At 37.2% G+C, this 21,958-nt stretch overlaps 1 protein-coding gene across 1 annotated transcript; it reads right to left on the reverse strand.

The window, feature by feature from the left end:
- Positions 1–1,196: 1,196 nt before the first annotated feature.
- LOC113668790 (diacylglycerol lipase-beta) lies at positions 1,197–21,911 on the reverse strand. The gene is made up of 16 exons (XM_027184744.2): positions 21,579–21,911; positions 14,735–15,328; positions 14,434–14,578; positions 13,576–13,647; positions 12,890–13,014; positions 12,145–12,295; positions 11,245–11,328; positions 11,056–11,133; positions 10,883–10,960; positions 9,445–9,587; positions 8,680–8,748; positions 8,098–8,170; positions 7,082–7,284; positions 6,347–6,627; positions 5,780–5,848; positions 1,197–3,326 (listed from the first exon to the last, which is right to left on the reverse strand). The coding sequence occupies exons 1-16, from the start codon at positions 21,671–21,673 to the stop codon at positions 2,344–2,346; spliced, it is 3,243 nt and encodes a 1,080-aa protein (XP_027040545.2). The 5' UTR covers positions 21,674–21,911; the 3' UTR covers positions 1,197–2,343.
- Between the last annotated feature and the right edge of the window lie 47 nt (positions 21,912–21,958).

Genomic DNA, 21,958 nt, shown 5'->3' on the forward strand with positions numbered 1-21,958 from the left:
TAGCATGGCCATGCCCTGGTTATCTTATGTGACCCCGAAATCCATGACTTGCACCCCCAGGTGAGAAAATATGCTTCCGCAGAACTCACGCGTCTTGACCCCCAAACTTCGTCAGAAAACTGCTGTGAAGCTTGATACCCAGATGTCGGCTCGGTGCACGAGAGGAATGGATCCCTAGACTTCGTGCTTGTTTTTCACAGTAGCCGAACGGAGCGTTTGCCAAAAGCCAGATGGGAGTGCCTTTTCACTGTGAACCTCAACCTCAACCTTAACCTCACCCTCTACGTAACAAGTAAGCAAAAAACTCCACTCTGTTAAGGGTCATCCAAATTTTCCATTAATAATTATGGTCAATCAGTTTTAAAAGGAATAGAGAAAGTCACAAGAAAATCTAAAGCGTACATTATGTAACACTTATTCTAAAAAGGACCCTGCCATAGACAGCGACGTTGAACTTTGGACTAAAGCGGCACTTTACTTTGACTTTCTGCACTCCCTGACTCAGACGCGACACTCACATGGTTCGATTTCCGTCAAACGGCTTGTGTCAAAAGGTGACACTTAAATCTATGATGTACAACACGCAGCATAAAACGATTTGCGGTAGAATTGTGTACAGGGCATAACAAGCTTACTTTTAAACACTGGGTTACAAACCAGATCGGGTTTCCGTCAAATGGCTGTTGCAAGAGGAGAGGCTTGAGCATTCAAAAATTAATTGCTAAACCGTTCAAACGCTGCACAGACAGATAAGATACCATGGCATATGTGGTATGATGAGCTAATTTCAGAATCAAACTATGAGCGCATTCTAAGATCGAGTAAATTCAAAACTATGACGAATACATCCCTCAAAGGGGCGCTTGTTAGCAAAACGCAGGAACTCTTAGAGAAATTATGGGATTTTTCATCTCGTTGTAGTGTAAGTTTATTTCTTGTAACCTAAAATTGATCGGATTAGGTGTGACATTACAGAAGCACAATAAGTGAGGACAAGGAAATTTGGTGCTGACCTCTCACTGCTTAAATTTGGCAAAGAAGACAAAACAACAGCCATAACGAAATGTTTCCAATGAGTACATTTTTAGATTAAGCACTCCGTAAATTTAGAAATATGACGCTTGATTAGAAAAACACAGGACCTCTGAATCATAGCATGGGAATTTATGGAACCTTTCATCTCCTTGTAATTCAAGTTTAATTATAATCATTTTTTAATCATCATTTGTGCATGCAATGCAATAACTTTGAATCTACAGCTACTATCTATATCTATCAATAATATTTTTTACCCATATCTCTTCGAGTTAAAGCACAGCGTGAAATGAAAAGCACTGTGGAAATATTTACAAAAAAAGTACTGATAATAGAATAAAATAAATGTTAAAAAAAATTTTAAGTAACGAACAAAGCTGCGGCAAAAACCGCCAAATAAAAACACTAAGGCAATAATTAATATTTATAGCTCATATCTCTTGAATTTAAACTCCACTTTAACTTATATATTATGTATATCTTGGTTTTTCTCATAAAGTTTCAATACATACTAGATACATGTGAAATAAATAACAATTCTTAAATAAAAGGCTCTAATTCATTGATTAAAATTACTTTAAAAAGATCTGAAAGAATCATTTTTACAACCGATCATGGTAAAAGGCCAAAAGTTATTGGCTGAAGGGGTTTTCCCGCGCTTTTTACATATGCTTTGTTGGAGCAGTTATATTGCAGTTCGTAAGGTTATAATTTGTATCAGTTGAGTAAGAGCGCTTTCATGACGGTCAGTAACTCGTTTAGAAAGTTCAGACTAGCTGGCCAATAAGGAGCCGCTATTGTAATAAATTTTTCAAAAGGGAAATTCTTCAGTGTGTTTAAAAGGAATTTAAGCCCGATGAATCATCGCAAGCCAGTCAGTTTCACGTAAGTCTATACATAAATACTTAAATTACGATTTCTCTCAAAAATGGCAATGGTCAGGAAACTCAAATCATCACAAAGAAAGAAAGGAATTTCCCAATACTCTGTAGGCACCTTGTTCTACATGACTTGCAAAAGTAACGGCCATTCGAAGAACTAACTAGACCTTTCTGGCTGAGTTCCGTCACAAAGCTTATTTAAATTTGTAACAAACGTAAAAATGCAAACTTTGTTTAAGCTCTTGTCTAGGGTTTGTTTCAAATGGTATGTCATAATTTTACTTATCACAATAATTTAAAATATTTCACAACTATTGTTAACCTCTCTCTCCACTAAAACTAAACCTAGGGAGTAGACAAACGGGACTTCCCTTCATGTGCAAACTAAGGCTTTACAACTTACAAATCCTCATAACTTCCAGCTATGCTATAAAGTGGTCTCCAAAAAATTCGCATCAGTTCTTCGCGTGGTCAGAGGCTGGTCTGCGGTGGAACATGAGTGCTGGAGTATCTCTGAAGTGGCTTGTTTAATCGGCTTTCTTTTTCGCCTTCCCCCGCGCGGTTTAACAGATCCTAGTAAGAATTCCTCTTCTTGTGAAATATGAAGGCCCGAATCCGAAACCGAAAACCGAGACTCGGGGCCCGATGACTCAATCGACCGTGCCTTCGGTCTCCGGATAGCATCGCCATTTAAATGACAACTTTGTTTAGAGAAAGAGGAATTTTCTCTTTTGTGTTCAAGGTCACCGTTCACATGGTCGTTGATTATCCGAAAAGTAAACTGTTTTTGTTTACGATGTGGACTATAAGGAGGAAGTATTTCTCCAGATTCTTTTCCATCCAACGAGTCAGAGGAAAGATTACTTCCGTCCAGATCTGGAGACGAAAACTGAGTCTGATACCGTTGTGCTCGTGGACGAGGAAAATTCCAATACAAAGATGAAGAAAAGTTCGCTTGAATTTGAGAGTCGTACTCGTAAGTTCGCGGCGGCTTCGGCGGCGGTTTATATCTGAAACTCTGCCTCCCCTCGGACCTTTCTGTCTCGAATGTTCGTGGAGGTTTAGGAGGTGGAGCCCCGTTTGATCGGGGCGTACAAGAAATATTTGTCGAAATTGAACCAGAAGAGGTAGCCTTACTTGTATCGTTATAAAGTTTCGTGAATCTTTCTGAGGTTGGTGACTCAGAAAGGTCTGTGTTCGCGCGAGGACGCGGATGAATGTCTATGACAACGTTATCAGTGCTTTGCTGGACAGAAGGAAGTATGTAATTAGCCCAGGTGGCGGAAACCCGCGAAGATGGTGCACTTTCTTCTAAATCGGAATCCTCAAAGCCGCTTTCCGGGCGCGCAATCGGTGCTCTACGTGACTCTGAAGACAGCGCAGCTACCCGCCATAAGGGGTGATTCAGTTCTATTGCACGGAAAAATGAAAAGAAAATTTAAAAAAAAATTAATAAGCCATCGATGGAATACATGAGGTCTTATATGTGATGACCACTTTTTTTTTCACACGAGAAAAACGAAAATTGATAAATTTAGGTAGATGAAAAGGGTGGCCGACAGAACTTGCTACGATAAGAAACAGCGGAGACGAATGAGACATCATACAATAGGAATTGTTGATACAAATAATTTTCGAATGATCCAAACGTAAGGCGGTCTGGCTTGACGGTTCACTTTCAACTGTAATAACGATGTTCAAGTTCTAGTGGCATGACTGTGAGACGAATGATAGGAAAATAGAAACAAGCATGAACAAATCCCTTGTAGCTGATAAAGAATTTTTTCTTAACTTGCCCTTATGCGCTTGATTTTAAGTGTTATTTGAAAACTGCGCAAAAATTAAGGATTAAAAAAACACACAAAGAAGTTTGCAGTCAGCGAAAAAAACTTCTTCTACTCCCAACTCTTCCCTCTAACAGTAACAAGAACGAAAAAAAAGAAAAGTGAGAAGGAAACACAGAAAAGCAAAGAGTGCGCTCGGTGAGAAAGGAAATAAAACAAGAACTAAAGGGTGTAACACTGATCACAGTCGCTTCCTCCACAGCCGAAAAATAAACAAACAAACAAGAAAACCACATACTGAATTCACGATTAAAAAAAAACAAAAATTGTCAACAAACGATTTTGAATCAAGAAGCAAAGCAACGTGTCTAACTTTAATAAAAAATAAAAATTGCCTATCAATGATTGCAAAAATTCATAACAGCCACGAGTCGAGGACAAATTATGAACAGTGTAAAATCAAGGGAAATGGAAAAGAATACAGTTGTGTTTAATGTTATTGTAGAGAGTTTCAGTGTTTAATTTTAGCCTATATTTGGTTTTATTCTTGTGGCTAATTCAACACGGGAACGTCCCGCTGAATACGATTCGAAATTAAAAAAAATTGATTCTCTCGTGGCTTCATAGTGCTACATTTAAACGTTTAAATCACGCTAGTAATGACTGAAGTTTTATCAAGTTACACTGTTAACCGAAAATAAATTAGGCATGCGGAATATTAATTTACTCTCCAGGGATTGATAACTTCAGAGAGCGTAGGAGCATGCTCAACTTTACCTTGTCTAAACTGTAGTTACGCTGATTTCAAAGCTGTCGAGGCTTTGTATATCAGCAGGAACGTCAAGTCCAACTTCTGTTGTTTAGTCAAAGAAGAAACGAAAAAAACCAGAGTTTATGAAGAAAAAGAGAAAAAAGTTAAAAAACAGAACCGTTCAGTGGAAGACGGGAAACTCGACGTAAGGATTTCATGCAGCAAATGTACATAAAAAGAAGGATTTACGAGACGACTTATTCTGATATGAGCGTTAAACACTGAGCTCGTTACCTACTATGGGTTAGAATTATGCATGTTTGGTACGCGATTCTGAGGTAAATTATTTAGTTGATTAATTTTTCACTTCAAGAATTGACGGCTTTCTTTCTCTCAATTTATGTGAGTATTTCTTGTTGTTACTGAAACAACTGTCAGTAAGCTTCTGTCCTCTAAGATGCGCAGTGTTAAGTGTACTTTTTTCAGCGTTTTTTAAGGTCATTTGTTGATCTACCTGCACCATAGGTTTCACAAAAAATGTTCGTTATTTTGAATGATTTGCAAATCAAGGCTCAAATGAGCAGAGCGAACAAAAGAATACAAACAAGCACAGATAAAAAAGCAAACAAACAAGAACATAAATTAAAAAACAGATAAATACATATGAATGTGTTATCGCAAGAAATCTCAGCTTGCTCCGGCGGAGAAGTAAAAACACTAAAAAGGCAAACTGCTAAGGGTACTAGCAACAGCCGAAGTGCAATAAAAACAACAATAACAACAACGACGAAGAACTTTAAACAAACAACCCATCAATTCACTACGATAGAAATTACAGTTCCACATAAGTGCATCAGGTTAGGATGACTGGTGCCATGGTGAAAATTAGAGTGAAAATAAACTGAACCACAAGTTACGGCAGCTGACTACAATAAAACGACCCAGCGGGAATAAGACGTCAGACGAAAAAGCAGAAAGGAACGGGAAGAGAGTGCGAATTAGTATCAGATGTTATCTGTTTATACGTCGAGATAGCTCGTTATCCGGGAAGTAAAAGGTAAGCCAATACTAATTTTTACAAAGAATAGAATTGGAATATGGGAAGGGATCATGATCTTTACAAGAGAAAAATGGCATTGGACACTTTCCCGTGAGTTGTATCTTTAATGGACAAGGAAAGCACCCTGGCTTTAAACTTGAAGGTTCAGAGGAGAGGGGAAGATTACCAAATACAGCAATTAATGAATAAAAGTTACAGAACAATACCGAATAACATAATTACCGGAAGGGGCTTAAGAGAGTGTGATAACAATCATACAGGGTCTTACCCAACGCCAGCGAGTCAGTAGAAATAACTCTCTCGAGTACTTCGTCATCTGTATCATAGACCGCATTCGCTGAAGGAAAAAATGGACAGAAGGGCAGTGAGTAGAAAACAGATGACTGCAAATAAGGTCGTGTTTCACTACTGGTATCTACACCACGTAAAAAAAGAAAAGGAATCCGTGTTTCCGGAAGTTGCTCTAAGCGATGGCCAGCTCTCCTTTTTGACTTGGTTGAATTCATATATTACTGATTTACGTTGCCACGTTAATACTCACGAAATCGAAATAGTCCGCGAAAAAATCACATTAAGTCGGAATCAGAAACAGGAATATTGTCATGCCTGCCTGCACGATTTGTATTATAAGCTTCTGATCAAGTGTTCTGAGGATAGACCAGTTCACGATCTTTTGGAAGATTCTATCATTTCTATAATAAATGCATGCTTTGACCTGAATATATAGTCAAACACCATCTTTGATTAAGCAAAACCCCCCTCCCCTCTCCCCCCCCCCCCCGAGCTAAAATATCGTGACCTAACCCCTTAAAACCAGTAATAAATGTTCATGTACCTTCTCGAAGTGATCTTGACGCAATGTGATTATTTTGCTTATGAAAGTGATTAGGCTCCACAAATCCTGTAGGAGGGACCTCTAGTACGTTGGGAAATGGTGGATCTGGGGCTGAAAGAACACTCTCTTCCTGTTCCCTGGAGGGAAGGCACTGATTTAGCGCCTTTAGAACAAAGTCTGGCATGTGGTCTTCCCACATAAGGCCTGAGATTTGAATCGTCTGGAAGTCCTGTAAGTCAGCCCAAACTGGTTCGAATATGGTCCCCTTCCGACCGCATGGGCTGTGAACAAGAAACGAATAAATGGTAAAATAACAAATCACAATTACTGCCGGCCAGGCGGGCAAGTTGGAGACAGACAGATACACAATCAGACAGATACACAATCAGACAGATGGACAAACAGACAAATACACAATCAGACAGATAGACAAACAGACAGATACACAATCAGACAGATACACAATCAGACAGATGGACAAACAGACAAATACACAATCAGACAGATAGACAAACAGACAGATACACAATCAGACAGATACACAATCAGACAGATGGACAAACAGACAAATACACAATCAGACAGATAGACAAACAGACAGATACACAATCAGACAGATAGACAAACAGACAGAAAGAAAGACGAAAGAGCCCAGGCCCGCAGTAAGACAGATAGTCAGATTAATAATCGGTAGGTAAAGTCTACTAACGTTTGATTATTACATCTTTAACTTACCCTGGAACGGACACAGTTTTGACCACGTGAATTACTCTCCCAGGTGGAAAGAATGGTGGTGTCTGAGAGTTCTTGTTGTTAGGCAACTGGAAGTGTTCCCAGTCTGCCTCACTATCTCGTAGCTGAGCATCACAGTTGACACATCTGCACCCATAACAGCACACGAATGCACAACGGCACACGCATCCACGTAAAATCTTCCACTGCAACATAAAAATATTTACTACAGCGAAAAAGACTTATTTTTTGATCCTCTCTTGTTTGGAATTAATTCAGCACATCGTCGAGTACTGTCATTTTTGAAAAATGACAATTTTTGTCTTCCCCTCCCATCTTCGTATTCTTTTTATGTCTGCTCGCGGCGCGCGTAATTTCACAAATTAGCCAATCGTTAAAGAACTATAACTCGGACATTGGAAAATTGACGTGGTCACTATTTCGAGTATTTTTGTTATTTGTTTTCACGGAATTAAGTTGCACGAATTAGCTACCCTTTGTTTGGAATTTTAAGAACTTCAATAGTTTTTATTTAGCCAACTGTTGTGGTTCATTCAACAAATGTAGTACATATCTTCTACGAAGTTTGGACTCTAGCCTCGTCTTTCGTAAATGGATTTTTTACAGGTACTGCAGGGGGTACCTCTACTCAGGGAACTTCCTCGGAACTAAGAAAAGACTCCTTTCATGACTGCCTCTTCAATGAGGATAACCGATAAGAAGGCTATAGGCCCGCAAAGGCCATTGCTACCAGTAAGAAACTTAGATGGTGTCTGTGAAAGAAGGCGTCGCCTGGATAGAAGTATCCAAAGAAAACAGCTTTTTTATATTTACAGGACTGCCGAATAGAAGCAGATAAACCATAACCAAATTAACCCTATAACAAAATGGGGAGTAGCCTCTTTAAATGGATAACACGACATAGAGGTTTATATGAAAACGCACCAGTTGTATTTTCATCTAAAATGAAATAAAAACTAGACATTTTTATAAGAACTAGGCGTTTCTAGTTACCTTACCTTTGGAGTGGTGGAATATTTTATCACGGCCATTATCTTGTTCCGAAGATCCTCCATAGTGTAAAGACTCAATCTGTAAAATAATGTTCAACTCATCTCGCCCATGACTTCTCAATCACTCAGCTACTGTGTCGACTTGTAGATTAATTTTTCATACATATTTAGCAATAATACATCTAGCTTTCCCAACTAGAGTGGTAAAGCATGAACATAGAGCACAAAACGCAATGTAACCTGACACTCCACTTGTACTGGCCACTTAGCCCCATACAATATTAAGTTGAAACTCGATCAGTCATCCTCAATAGTCAACTCTCGATTCTCGTTGAAGCACAAATATCAAGCGCTAAGGACCAATTCGATAGAGACTTTTAGCTTAGATTTCGTGGCATTTCATTTAGAAGCAATTTTTCATTGAATGTCGAAATTAATTCGGGATTGCTTTGGTTTTGCTGCGCTTTGCTCAATCTAAATGCATCCAAACTTATAAACTCGTGAAGTATCCCACCACAAGGGTATCCTAAAGCACAGTATCACAATCAACTACAGGATCTTCACGAAGACATCAATAGCGTAAATTACCTTGGAATCATATCTTTTCCAATGACGACTGAGATGACAAAATCACGGACATACTTTGCCGCCGGTAGACTGAAACAGCAACCATAACATTTTTATAAATTACGATCGATCAAGCTTGTCGGTGCACTGAAGAACCAGTTTACAGTTAGGACAAACAAGATAAATGGAAAGGGTTCTAAGAACGTTGTGAATGCCATGATTTTATGCGTGAGCGAGTTGGCGCGGGCAAGTTGGTCCGTGCGCGACGTGATCGGATACTCTAATAAGGCACCTCTACCCTGTCGAATCAGCCCCCTTTGTTTCAGGCACCGCCTGTCTAGATCTTCAAATTCTCCTTTCCTCTTTAAGCCCCAGCCCCTCCTAAACCCTCCCCCTGTAAAAAAAAATCCTAAAATAAGAAAACAGGGTAAATAACAATGCTTGAGTGATACTGTGCAAATGGTTATGACGTAATATTGACATTCATTCAGGCTAGGTAGCGCTTCAGCGTAAATTATGTGTTTGCTTGAAAACCTGTAATAGTCTAAGGCACAATAGCCTTTTAAACCAAGGAAATGCATTCTGCTTACGATAATCATCAAAATTTTGTAGAAAAGTAATGACTCGCATTTTCGCTTTTAAATTAATTCAAAATTTGACCTTTCCTCTTCCTATCCTTCCTAAGACAGCCTCCGTCTGAGGGTCATACAAAGTAAGCCCCGAGGGAATATTACAGCATTTATGGTGAGCGGATAAAGCACTTGTAAAATGAAACCATGTGAGCACCTCAAGGTGGCTCCGGGTGGTGAGAAGGCATAACAAAAAAGATCTGGGTAAGACGGTCGCAGTAACATGGCCAGAATAGCTGCTGTCCCAGCACCGAGTGAGTGACCGACCACAATGAGGCGATACAATTCAGTGTGCCTCTCCTGTAGTCAAGAGAAAAAGAAAAAGAAAACATTACCACTGACAACAAACTCTAGAAAAATTGTAATTTTTGTCCGAAAACTCTGCAGTTTTTTTAATTCTTCATATTCTTCAAAGAAATCTCCCACCACCCGATCAACCAAGCAGTTAAAAGTTAAAACCATTCACTTTAGCTAACGAGTTGACATTCTTGTTGATTCCAATGATTCCTCTGAGGAATTCCTTTAAAGAGCTTACAGTTGTGGAATTTGTCATCTATTTCTAGCGGATTCTTGCTTTTACGTTAAGCTCTCACCACCCGATGAAAAATACTCTTTTCATTAGTTCAAACTGATAGTTTTGATTAATTCTTTTGTTGTTTTACGACACTCAGTGGAGTTGCGCTCTGAATCATCGCAATAAGGTTGACATATCGTATGCGAGAGACGCGGTGGGTGAGGTGAAGGAGTTTGGGCCAAGCCCTGACAGACATTCCTTTGCGTCCCGGGTCAAAATAATTTCACATTATAATGCCTCTCTCCACCCTGGAGAGTAAACAGGTACCGGCGAAGTTTCTGCAAGGAAACCTGACGAAATCCGCGGGGTAACTCTGATGGAATAGAATCTTATCTAAGAACAGGTGTTCCGAGCTCACGTCTCGAGAAAAGCGGAAGATTACTTTTCGGACAGGTATTTATTTATTCGTGGAAGAGTCACGCGTTGTGTGACGCGGTGTTAGTTTCCGCGAGGAACTGTTGAGAATTTGAACCCGTTATAAGGAATAGCATGGGGAACGAAATATAGTCGATTTACAACGCCAAATATTGCGAAATATGAACATTTTACATTTTAACTTACATTTAAAGTAAGTTTAATAAAAATTACTCACTCCTTGTGTGCCCTTTGTAGTTTCTGGCGACCTCTATCGTTTTGTGTTTGCTTTGCCATCACTGTTATGCATGTCAAGGAATCGTCCTTATTTCGTTTCCCATACAACATACGATTCCTCGTATAAAGCGTTCAAATTTTCAGCAGTTCCTCGCGTAACCCCACACCGCGTCACACAACCCGTGACGCTTTCATGAATAAATACATACGTTTCCGAGAATTAATCTTAATCTCAAGGCCAGGCTTTACTCGAGAGATGAGCTTGGGACGCCTGTGATCAAAGGGGGAGGTATGATACTCACACCTCATCTCGTCATGGGAGCCGAGATACACCCCGCCACTGGGGGCTAATTACGACTCGAACGATGTCTTCACCTACGTTGTATCCCTCAGTATAATGTTAATAAAACAATCAACTAAAACTGCATACCGGATCAGAATGAAAAGCTTGAGCTAAATAGCCAGTCTCCAATTTTTTCTTGAGGTAGAGGGCAGCTCTTATCATGCCCTGAAAAAATGAAGATAGAAGAGCATACAAGTTCACAAAACTTAGCACATGGAATTATTTACATTCGAAAGGATTGAACACTCAAGTGTGCACACCTTGTGTCCAAACCAAGTTGGATCTCCATCATCCAAGGGAATTTTTTCTGGCTCAACGGAGAAATCTGTAAGGATATCCTGGAACATAATATATTTGAATAAATTGGGTGCAAATAAATTTTGTAAGTTTTAACGACAAAAAACTATGTCTGAATACTGACATACGACAGAAAAAGAGTCTTTTCTTACCTGAAGTGACAAAGTTCCCCTGATTGTGACTACGATGGCTTTTTTAACATGATCCACACTCACAAAGAAAGGTGTTTCAAAGAGCTGGAAAAAGAGAAAAATTACCGAGAAGACATGTATGCGTTCCTATGAATATACTCTCTCAATCTTAGTTAATTAAAGGGATCTTGAAAATATTAACCCCTTCTTAACAAGATATGGAAAAACAAATGAATAAAGGGGGTAAGTTTCTTAAGAAACTGTGGAGCTACGACGGTGGGAGAGTATAACAGGGTATTTCAGTGTTATCAACTGAGTTGATAACGTAAATTGGCCACCGTAAAGAGTTTCAAAGTTGACCGGTTTCGACTGCTAGCCCTCCGTTAGAGCGATACAAGGCTAACGCTTTAATTCGCTCTGACTAAAGGTTCGCGCTTGAAACGTCAGCTTTGAAACTCTTTGCGGTGGCCAATTTACGTTAGCAACTCAGTTTATAATTCTAAATTGCCCTGTTATGAAAAAAACCCTCGGACACAAAAAACAACCTTACATTTCTATATACATTGTAGGCTGAGTGAAGTCCAGCCAATGTCACCAACAAGGAAATGATCAATTTCTTAATTTCCCAAAGCTGTCTGTTGGATTGTGTATCGAATATGAAAGGAGAATTACAGTGCTGACAACTTTTGGAGGCAATAGGGATAAATTATGAACAAATAGAGTTCAGAGAATTGAGGATTCATTAGGAAATAAAGTAGCATGAAGAATATAAGGCATATAATACTCTCCACATCTAAACAAAAACTAGCCTAGATCACCCAAAGTTAACCTCAGAAAGATGTGTAGTAGCCAAATAATTCTCTAAAAACCCTGATGCCCTATGGACACAATGGAGACGTTACTAGTAAAAATTAAACTTACTTTGTTGTGATAGCTGACATAAATGACATCACTGTTGTGAATGTTAGCTATCCTCTTTAAAGCTGAGTAATTACATCGGCAGCAGTTGTCACTTTCAATGTCAACAAACTTTTGTGACCTGGGGTCTGGATGACGACATGGATAGCAACACCTGCCATAATAAACAAATAATGTGTTGCTTAACTTGACAAAAAGTTAGCATAACAATGATAACCTTCTTGGAGAGAACAAACATGAATGACATTGCAATAACAGTTCCACCCTCACGTCCTCTAAGTTATACCAAAAAGGAATTCACCATGACAACAAGTTGCACTAAACACAAAGCACTAATCATCAAAATTCGCACCAAGAAAGGGTCTAATAAACATTACAAAGTAAGACAGCTTTTTACTCTTTAAACCTAGGAGTGATTAGCACCTAATTTCTCCCTACAATATCAGCCCTGAATCACGCATTAAGGTCATGAGAATGGAGGAAATGATTACCAACAAAAAAAGCTTTTGATCAGTATATAAAATCTCCTTATCAGCACCTTAGAAAATGTATAAAGAACAGTATGGAGAATGTGCATAATGACATTAGGGTGTAAAGGATTAAGTCAGCATTAACACATTTTGTGTACATTGTTCATTCTTGCCAAATTCCCTCTCTTCTTCCTTCTCCTCCACCCCCCTAAACACCCTTCTAAGGTACCATGGGTGCACTAGTACCACAGGTTCTAAAGGTGTACAATTTAATGTACCTGAAACTTTTTAAGAGCTTGCAACATCCACAAGTTACATTGTTCTTCATGTAAATTGGCCAACCATAAGCAGACAATGCATAGTTCATGTAGTAAACAACATCCTTGAATAGAAGCAGTTCTTTCTAAAAGTGAAATTGTAGCAGAAGAGCAAAGCTATTAGTGGAAGAGTAGTAAAATGATCCTATGGCAAAAGGGTAAGTCACTGGATATGAATTTCAGTTACAATTCACAATGTAAGAAAACTGGCCTCTCACTATTAAAATCACACAAGAAACAAGGGTTATTTTGGAGCATTAAACATGTACATAACAATTGTACAAATTGAGATAAAGGTAGGAAAAAGAAGAGGCCAAATTGAGAAGAAATATTAAAATTGTTCTTTAAACACAAGCAAGACTAACAAATGTGGCCCTGAAACAAAACATCTGTATTCATTGTTGAGGGTTTTGGGAAAGTAACGCTCCATAACAGTTTCTTTTCCACTCTTACAAAAACAAGGCTTTGATTGATTTTTAGGGTGCAGATAATTTCCATATTTTATTGAAAAGTGTTACAAGCATGAATACTGTAATTCTTTCTACTCCCCTGACTACAGCATTGTTTAACTCACTGAGAACCTGACACAGACTTTTGCAAGGATATTTTTACTATGTAACTACCCTTAACCAAATAAGACTCCTTACCTTGTCTTTGAGGTTCAGTGCTCTAGATGTGTTTGTTCTTTGAAAGCGTAGTGATGACTTTTTGACACCTTTCTGCAAATCACAACACCAGACAAATATGAAAAGGAGCATTAATTATGCTTCATACAGTACACAGTGCAATGTTGCCATAGTATCATTGTATGATAGTCAAACAGTAGTATCAGAGAAAGATATGAACCCAATCTAACTTCTCCTCACAATTAAAAGCAAATCATGCCAACAGGTGATCAGACCAGAAAGGCTTATAGCCAGATGGTGTTATCTTCACAGATCACAAATTACTTTGTCTTACTTATAGAGAACTTTATGGAAGTCAGGATGTGCGTGACATTACCCCAAAAGCTAATGTTCAGTATCGTATGGGCTAGCTGTATCAAGTCTCTCATATACAGAATTAATCTCCACATCCATTGTACAAATCAAATACACATCTTCCTAACAGAACAAACTTTGGATCATGTCCTCACCTAATATATATACTCTGAGACAATAATTTCCAAAACATTTTTGCTCGTGGCTCATCCCAAAGTCACTAGCTTGATTAAATTGTATCTTGCATCTCATATACACATGTGGTTTGTTATAAAATAACTGAAGACTCAATGCTATTCAAGGTATTTTTGAAGGTTTCGATCAGAATAACCAGAATATGGTACTGGAAAATGGCACAAAAGGAATGATATCCAAAACCTCAAGAAATAGTGGAATCTTTACAGTCTTTCAATAAGCAGGTCTTCAATACAATCATTAGAGGATGTACAAACAGACATTCTGAAAGTGTAAATCTAAGAACAACAACTGTACTGCATAATTGTCAAACAAGTTATAGAAACACACCTGAGAATCTAGAACTTGTTGTTGCTCAATTGCCTTCATCATGGCATAGTGTTCTTGTTGTTTCTGATACTTTCTTAGCAAAACAAGTCCAGCTGCAAAGTCTGATGGAACAACATCCAAATCTTGGAAATATTCTGCAAGCTTCCTATTATCAATAGAGAAAACATATCGTATGAAAATCTAGTACAGGGTACAATTATAAAGTCAAATTATGATTACAAAATCAAAATATTTTAATTAGTAAGTTTACAATGCAAGTACATCAGTGAATCACAGAGGGTAAATTGATAGATTTATGTACCTTCCAATAAAGGTAAAGACATTATCATCTCCTTGTCCTACTCCAGAGCAACAAAAACATCGCTTGAAGCATCCTTCCCAACGTTTTTCATATTTGCGCATGATGTGGTTACCATAACTGACTGAAGCATCTAAACTATCTCCTGTTAGCTGTGCCTCATTAAAATCAACCCACATTTTCCCAGCAGAGTCAAATATACAATATATAAAAACCATAACTGTAAATAAAAACAGCCAGTTGAAAATCACAATTGCTCTTGAAATATAAATCTCATGAGTCAATTCACATGTTGTGCCATCAATAAATATCCATTTTATTCCTATTGAAAGCCATAGGACTTCCAAGATAGCAAGGACAAGACGAACATAGAGAAGTTGTGGTATTAGATTTCGAGGTTCAGTGTCCATGATGGACCCCTTTCCACTCATCCACGCAATGGAAAGTTCCATAATATTTGTTGCAAAAAGAAGGGCTAAGTAGCCTCCCATAAAATAATCTAGGGTCTGTTCACAAATATGTTGGTCTTCTTTGTCAGCTTGGTGCAGGTGGTAAAAGCCATGATAGATACCAACAGCTAATGACAATACAATCATCCTGAAAATGAAATAAAAGAGAGTTGACCACATATTTACAAGCAGTCAAATCTGGTGCTGAAATTATGGCACGAGGACAAGGCTAAGTGCGAAGTCGCTCTCATCAGCATAAAGATTGAAGTGCCATAATGGTGAAAAAGAATGCAGTTTTATTGAAAAATGGCTAAACTCTGTTCAATTAACCGACCTATAATGTTTTTATGTTAAATGATAGACTAATTCTGCCATCTCAGTGTTTTCAAAACAAGCTAGTTTTCACAAGTCTGTGAATAAGAGTCCTCCTCTTTCCTCTACATTTCGTATTGATGCGAGTGGCTATCTGATTCCACTGCTCACTAAAACATGACGAGTCAAACTTTCTCTGTAAAAAAGCAGAACTGTTCTATTTATCCATGAAACTGCAGCAATGAAGAATAGCCTCTTCTCCCAAAGACCATGAAAAACTGTTGGAGGAGAAATTACAAATAAGTGAAAGCAAATTTCCAGTACCAATAATTTTAAATTCTTGGACGTACAGCTTCTCTAACATTCCAGAGCTTTTGTTCAGCATTGCCTAAGTTGTTTTGATGTCATCATTTAACTGTTGTTTTAGGTCTTGCTCATTTGTAGCGAGTAATTGCTGTAGTTTGCAGAAAGAAATTGAAATCAGTTATTTTTTAAATGAACTCAAAATCTGTATTTTTTGAAAAAGAAATCTGTAATTTGCAGTAATCTGTAGTTAGCAAAATGGTAAATCTGTAATTCACCCTACACAAGATGTGCAGAAAACTAAGCTACCAGCTGGAAGGATGAATGGGTCAGTTTACTAATCTCATTTCTTGCATAAATCCAACAGTTCTGCTTTTCTCTTCCATTTGCCACCATCACTTAGCTGATGCCTCTCTCCCACAAAAATTTTTCACTCTCGCACACTTAATTCTGAGAATTTTCCTCGCATTTTCACCATCACAGCACTTTATTCTCTATATTGCTTAGGGTTAGTGGCTTCGCACTTAGCCTCATCTTCATGCTGTAATTTCAGCACCAGATCACTGAACCGTAAGAACTCAAAAGGGACCTATTGGAATTGGTGGGTGTTAATCATACATGCACAGGGAAGGTTTCTATGGAAACCCAGAAAGCTACAACCACCAGAAGCAAAGGTTACACATCACTGTCTAGTAGAAATCTTATACTTTTCCCAGAGGGAAGGGGGAGTAAATGACCTTACTCACAGGCCAAGCAAACAAATGTACAGGGCTTCCCTTTATACACCTACATACAAAGCGCCAACCAAAAATTTAATTTTCTCTGGGTCAAACTAACCAAATCTGCTGAAACGTTTCTTGATCCAAACCAAAACGAAAAAGTAGAGTGAAGCAAAGATTCCTAAAAAAACACTAGTAATCATTAAAAATTGTAATTCAGTGAAGCAAGCTTTGATATTTTTGGTCCCTAATTGGCAAATCAAACAAAATTTTGAGCTCTACATTTGCAGCAAATGTCACCAATTTCCTAACCAGTGAAGGAAACTGCTATTTCATTATTACTTAGTTTGCATTTAGGATCCAAAGTTAAATTGATTTATTCATTAACATTTCATATTTATTACTCCTTACTCTTGATTGAGGAAAATAAGTTGCCTAAGCAAATTTTAAAAAGCAGCATGTACGATTTCAAGCCTTAGCCCTCTGTCAAAGCATTTGTGCAACATAGTGCTTCCTTTTTGCTTAGGGTTAGGATTAAAAGGATTAGTTTGCAACCATTTTAAAAAGGGATTTGACTCAAATTATAACTTTTTCATAATCACAAGCACATGTGCATCTGTTGCAAACATTTTGTGAAAGTCAACATCAACTTATCCTGGAAATTATTATGTAACAAAGAATCACGAGCAAAGCTATATGTCAACTCCGTGAAACACGTAGCATTGTAGCAAGCAGACACCTACTAGATTCTTACTAGTGTCTGATCAATACAGGCTATCCATTTGGTACAAAGTTCTACATGATGTCCAGTCTGCTATGATGAAAAGGTGAAATTTATGGTCTGATGTAGTGCAAACTGTATTTTAAGTTAATTTTATCGGCTATTTTATGAAATCAACTGTGTAGTGTCTCCATTTAATACACATTGTATAAGCTCTGTGTCATCAATTTGTTGATTAAAAAGAAAATCTGTTGGCAAATACAGTTGGAAACAGAGTAGGTGAGTTTGGTCATTGCATTATGTAGTTCAACAATTCGGACTCTTTTAATAATATGGTGATAGTAAGGTGCATTGCACAAGATATGTTTTCAAAAATGTTCCGCATTTATATAACATACAGTATTACATCTGAAGTAAAGCCTATTTCAGTGTCCACTCCATCCACTCAATAGAGGTATTGCCTTGAAACAGGTTTATTTGCAGTAAACATCAGAGGATAAGAAGGAAAAAGAACTTGGTGTCTGCTTATGTAAAGAGTGACCATTAGTTTCAGTGTTCTGACAAGAAACAATGGCAGCTGGCATTTACCCTGGCTACTCATTTCTAAAGGGCTGGCTTGTTTGATGGGGAAAAAATATATCTACAATAAAATAAAACATTTGCTCTGGCTTTGTATAACCCCTAGGGGATCTATTCAAACCAATAAGAAAATGACAATCAAAGGAAAGGGAAATACATAATTTGGATGCTTGCACTTGGCCACCCAGTTATTTTCCCCTGCTATTGTTTTGAAAGGCTAGCTAAAAAAAGAAAATCTGGAGAACTCTGCACTTTATACACATTGAACAGAAACTAACAAATAGCCCCATCTTGAAGAAACTAACTATTCTGTTTGTCACAGGGTTTCAGAATTGTATATTTGTAAAGATACCATGACATACATTGAAAAATGTACACTTGTTATGCAAAGGTTGTGTTTTCTTTACATCTCCTTAACTGTACAGTGTGTAAACATGTCCTTTAGTGAAAATACAGTACCAGAAAATGCTTAGAAAATGATGAAGAACTTGTCACTTCTCTGCGAGAGCTTTGAAGTTAAAAGAAGTTAATTTGCATTATACGTGTAAAAAGACTGCTTTACACAGCAGGATGTTCATAACAAATAAATATCACTAATTACACAACTGTATACTACTCCTTCAGTTCATCACAATGCAACATTCTGGCATTTATTCTGTTTCTTTTTTTCATGCTAAATTCTGTGCCTTCATATGTTATAACTGTATGACACAAGAAATAGTAATTATACATTTAACTAACTATTTAACCAACTATTTACTACGTTGTGTAACATTCCAATTTTAATTTGTTGGGTCAGTCAAGTTGGTTCATTTGAGTCAGAGTAAATCCAAATTTCTGCCTTGGGGTTTTTTCTTTCATAATACACAGCCTTCGCTGTCAATTCTACCTTTATAGTTTCTTCCATTTTCAAGGAGAAACACAAACAACAACACACTGTTGAGCTACAGTAATTTGGAAGAAATGAGTCATTCCTTTAATAAATTCATTGCTGAACCAAACAATATGGTTTTTTTGGCAGCATTTCATTAGTCACTTAACAGAAGATAACATCAAGTGAAAATGAATTGTTTTTATACAATTTTGCACTAAACATAACAGAATTTGTTTAATTCAAAGTTATGAAAAATACTGTGCTCAAATAGAGGGAGAGACTTGGCTAAATGCTTCAAAAATTGCATTTAGGTCAAAACTGCAATCTACATGTAAGCATGTTCCACCAGAAACCCTTTAATTGGTTTGAATTGCAACGTTTCTTTGCGGTAAATGTTTAATAAGGATATTATATATAATGAGCATGTTTTCAGAAAGAAAACTGAAACAATTTTCAAGTTAATAATTCTACTGCACAATATTATACATAACATCCAAATCTTATGATGTGACCTAAAATAATTTCATTAGATACGGTTTATGAAGGTCAGGGGAAAACAAGCATGATTTAGACTAATTAGACCAAAAACTTCTTTGACCATGACCTTCTTTTGTGTGGTTAGTGATGACATTATCCACATTTTTACTTCACATTAGCATGAGAATGATGAGCTATATGACAAAACATCTTTTTTCTAAAAATATTACAAAATCAGAGAAAAAAACTTAAAATTAGTTCAGATTAAATATTCTTACAACTACATGTAAGTAACCAATGTTTGATACTAACTGACCTTCTATAAAGAGAGGAAGTTGTAGGAAAATTCTTTATCGACCACCATCTTATTTAATAATTCACTGCAAGGGATGATTGTTGATCCTTTCCATATATGGAAAAACTTAAAAGGAACACTTCAATGTTCAAATCACAACTCTTTCTAAATCGATTAAGCTGGGTCCAAGTTCAAAGAGGACTAAGAATACACAAAGCCCTCATTTTTTTTTTTTTTTTTAACAAAACAAACTGTTAAAGTATTTACAATCAAAGCTAAAGTAACATTGATAAGAAATTTCAAATTTAATACAAACGAATCAAACCAGACAGTGTTTTGAGGTTTAAAATTGCTGTATAGTTTTAAACACAGTATTTATAGAGCCAAGCAATTGCCCCAGTACAAATTTCAATTGCCCTGCAGCCACTTTTTTATAAATATTTCCAAACATCTATAAACAAGATGCCAGAGGAAAAGAAAGGTGTGAGCTATCTGCTACAAAGCTGATAAAACAGTTGGTCTGATATCCAAGTTTGAAAACAATACGTTTAATCTTTAGTAAAGCCAGTCTGTTTGATATCAAACCCACAAGCCACATAAAAACAGATGGCAAAGACAAATTGACATACATGTCATCCACATGATCTGTTTTCCCAACATAATTGATTTCACTGGCTGAAAACACTCTTAAAAATTAAAAATAAAGCTATTCACTAAACATAGAAGTCCATCCAAGCACAATACTCCAATAATTATCTATCCTTTAGAAAGATAGATACTTGAATACATTAATGTCATTAAGATTCTAAAACTAAGAAATTCAGAAAACCTCAACCCTGGAACTCATTCAAACATTTGACAAGGCAATTTTTAATTGAAATTTACAAATTATCCCACATACGAGGTAATAAATTAAGAAAATCAACTAATTCTATTTTTCTCAACTCAGTCTATTCTTGGAATGCTGGAAAATTCTGAACACTAGTGACAATATCCAGATCTAACATGGAGCAGATTCGACATTGCATAGTTTTCCAAATTATAAATTAAATATAAGCAGAAGATTGATTCTGTGGCTTGATGAAAATGCACTGGGCTGTGTTGCAGGATATGCAGCACAGAGTTATCTTTAGCAACAAAAACGCCATTGCACATGGACAACAATCGCAAAGAGGAAAAATAAAATCAAAAGTAATTGTAGCATTTTGTTGTTTTGCAGAAATAACGTAATTTTGAATATCCGCATTACGGTCAATATAAGAACATGAGATTGAATTTCTCTCCTGACTACAAAAAACGTCTCTATTCAATTTTTCATTGCGATATTACAAAGTTTCTTGGAGTTAAAATATAAGACTTTTAAACCAGACTACAACACCACGCAAGACCTGCAGGGTGTAGACGATAAACTCATCTCACCGAGAAGACAAAGCACGCAATCGTTTCACTCACCCATCACTCAATTATTTCAAACAAAATTATACGACATACATATCGATGCACCAAATTTTACTTTGGCAACTTACAGTACCCTTAAAGAGAAGATGTGAATCACTATTTGATACCTAAAGCTCGAAGATTATAGAGTTTCCAAAACAAGATTTCGACACGTAGATAAATCCACTTGAGTTGTCGAAAGAACATTCCTAAACTCGAGAATTTAATTATCACTAATAGCTGGGAACGAAAAATAACACCGATCAACGGCTAAATAGAATTGTCTGCTGTGCAAACATACATCTTTCTCTTAAGTTACGGAAGCATGAAATTGAATAGCAACAGAACAATAGCGGACTTCCTAAATAAACCGAGTTTTGCGGAGTATTGCACATGCCTCCTTTCCAATTACATGTAGGTAAGCTCCGAAAAGAGGGGTGCAATATAATAATCTGCCTTACAGACATTTTTAGCCGTGATATAAATAATTACATGGTTTATAACACGATTATACGCTTACGGCATGTCCCATAAGGTCGAATAGTTGTAGAATTTTTCTAAAGTATCTTTACGTCAAACATTTTGTGTAGAACGGAACGTACACATAAAACATGCTCGCATACTTCCCAAGATCCATCATTACATGCCATTAACAGCGTGGAATAGAACATTTTTCCTTACCATATTCCTCTGAGGACGAAAGCAATTCCAAACGGAATAACCAAATCATCGCTTGCAACCATCCAGCGACGCCTAAACACAACAATTCCCGGCATGTTTTGATGAAAGAAGGAAGCATCCACGTGAATGTTTCCACTTAGAAGGGTTTCCCCACAAAGGTTTTTGACGAGAAACTTTCCTATGGATTAAACGTACTTATCCCTTGGAAAACCAGGATAATTTATATAAAAATCACTAAAGAAGTGCTTTTTTGGGGCGAGTCAAGCCATCAACAATTCTTTAAAGGAAGTCTCCTTATGTACGCACAGGAGACCACCGTTTTTATATTTGCATAAGTTTGCGCATAACTTAGAGGTAATTCATGATCGCTGGCGCAAAAT

This window comes from Pocillopora damicornis, chromosome 2 (assembly GCF_964200805.1).
Source record: "Pocillopora damicornis chromosome 2, jaPocDami1.2, whole genome shotgun sequence".
NCBI classification, from domain to species: domain Eukaryota; kingdom Metazoa; phylum Cnidaria; class Anthozoa; order Scleractinia; family Pocilloporidae; genus Pocillopora; species Pocillopora damicornis.

What these genes read in the sequence shown, in the direction of transcription:
- LOC113668790 (XM_027184744.2), bottom strand. Translation starts at nt 21,673, where the DNA reads ATGCCGGGAATTGTTGTGTTTAGGCGTCGCTGGATGGTTGCAAGCGAT. An exon ending in ATGTCAGCTATCACAACAAA is followed by an intron (nt 11,329 to 12,144) that starts GTAAGTTTAATT and finishes CTCTTTTTCCAG; the next exon opens with CTCTTTGAAACACCTTTCTT. An exon ending in AATATTCCACCACTCCAAAG is followed by an intron (nt 7,285 to 8,097) that starts GTAAGGTAACTA and finishes TTTATGTTGCAG; the next exon opens with TGGAAGATTTTACGTGGATG.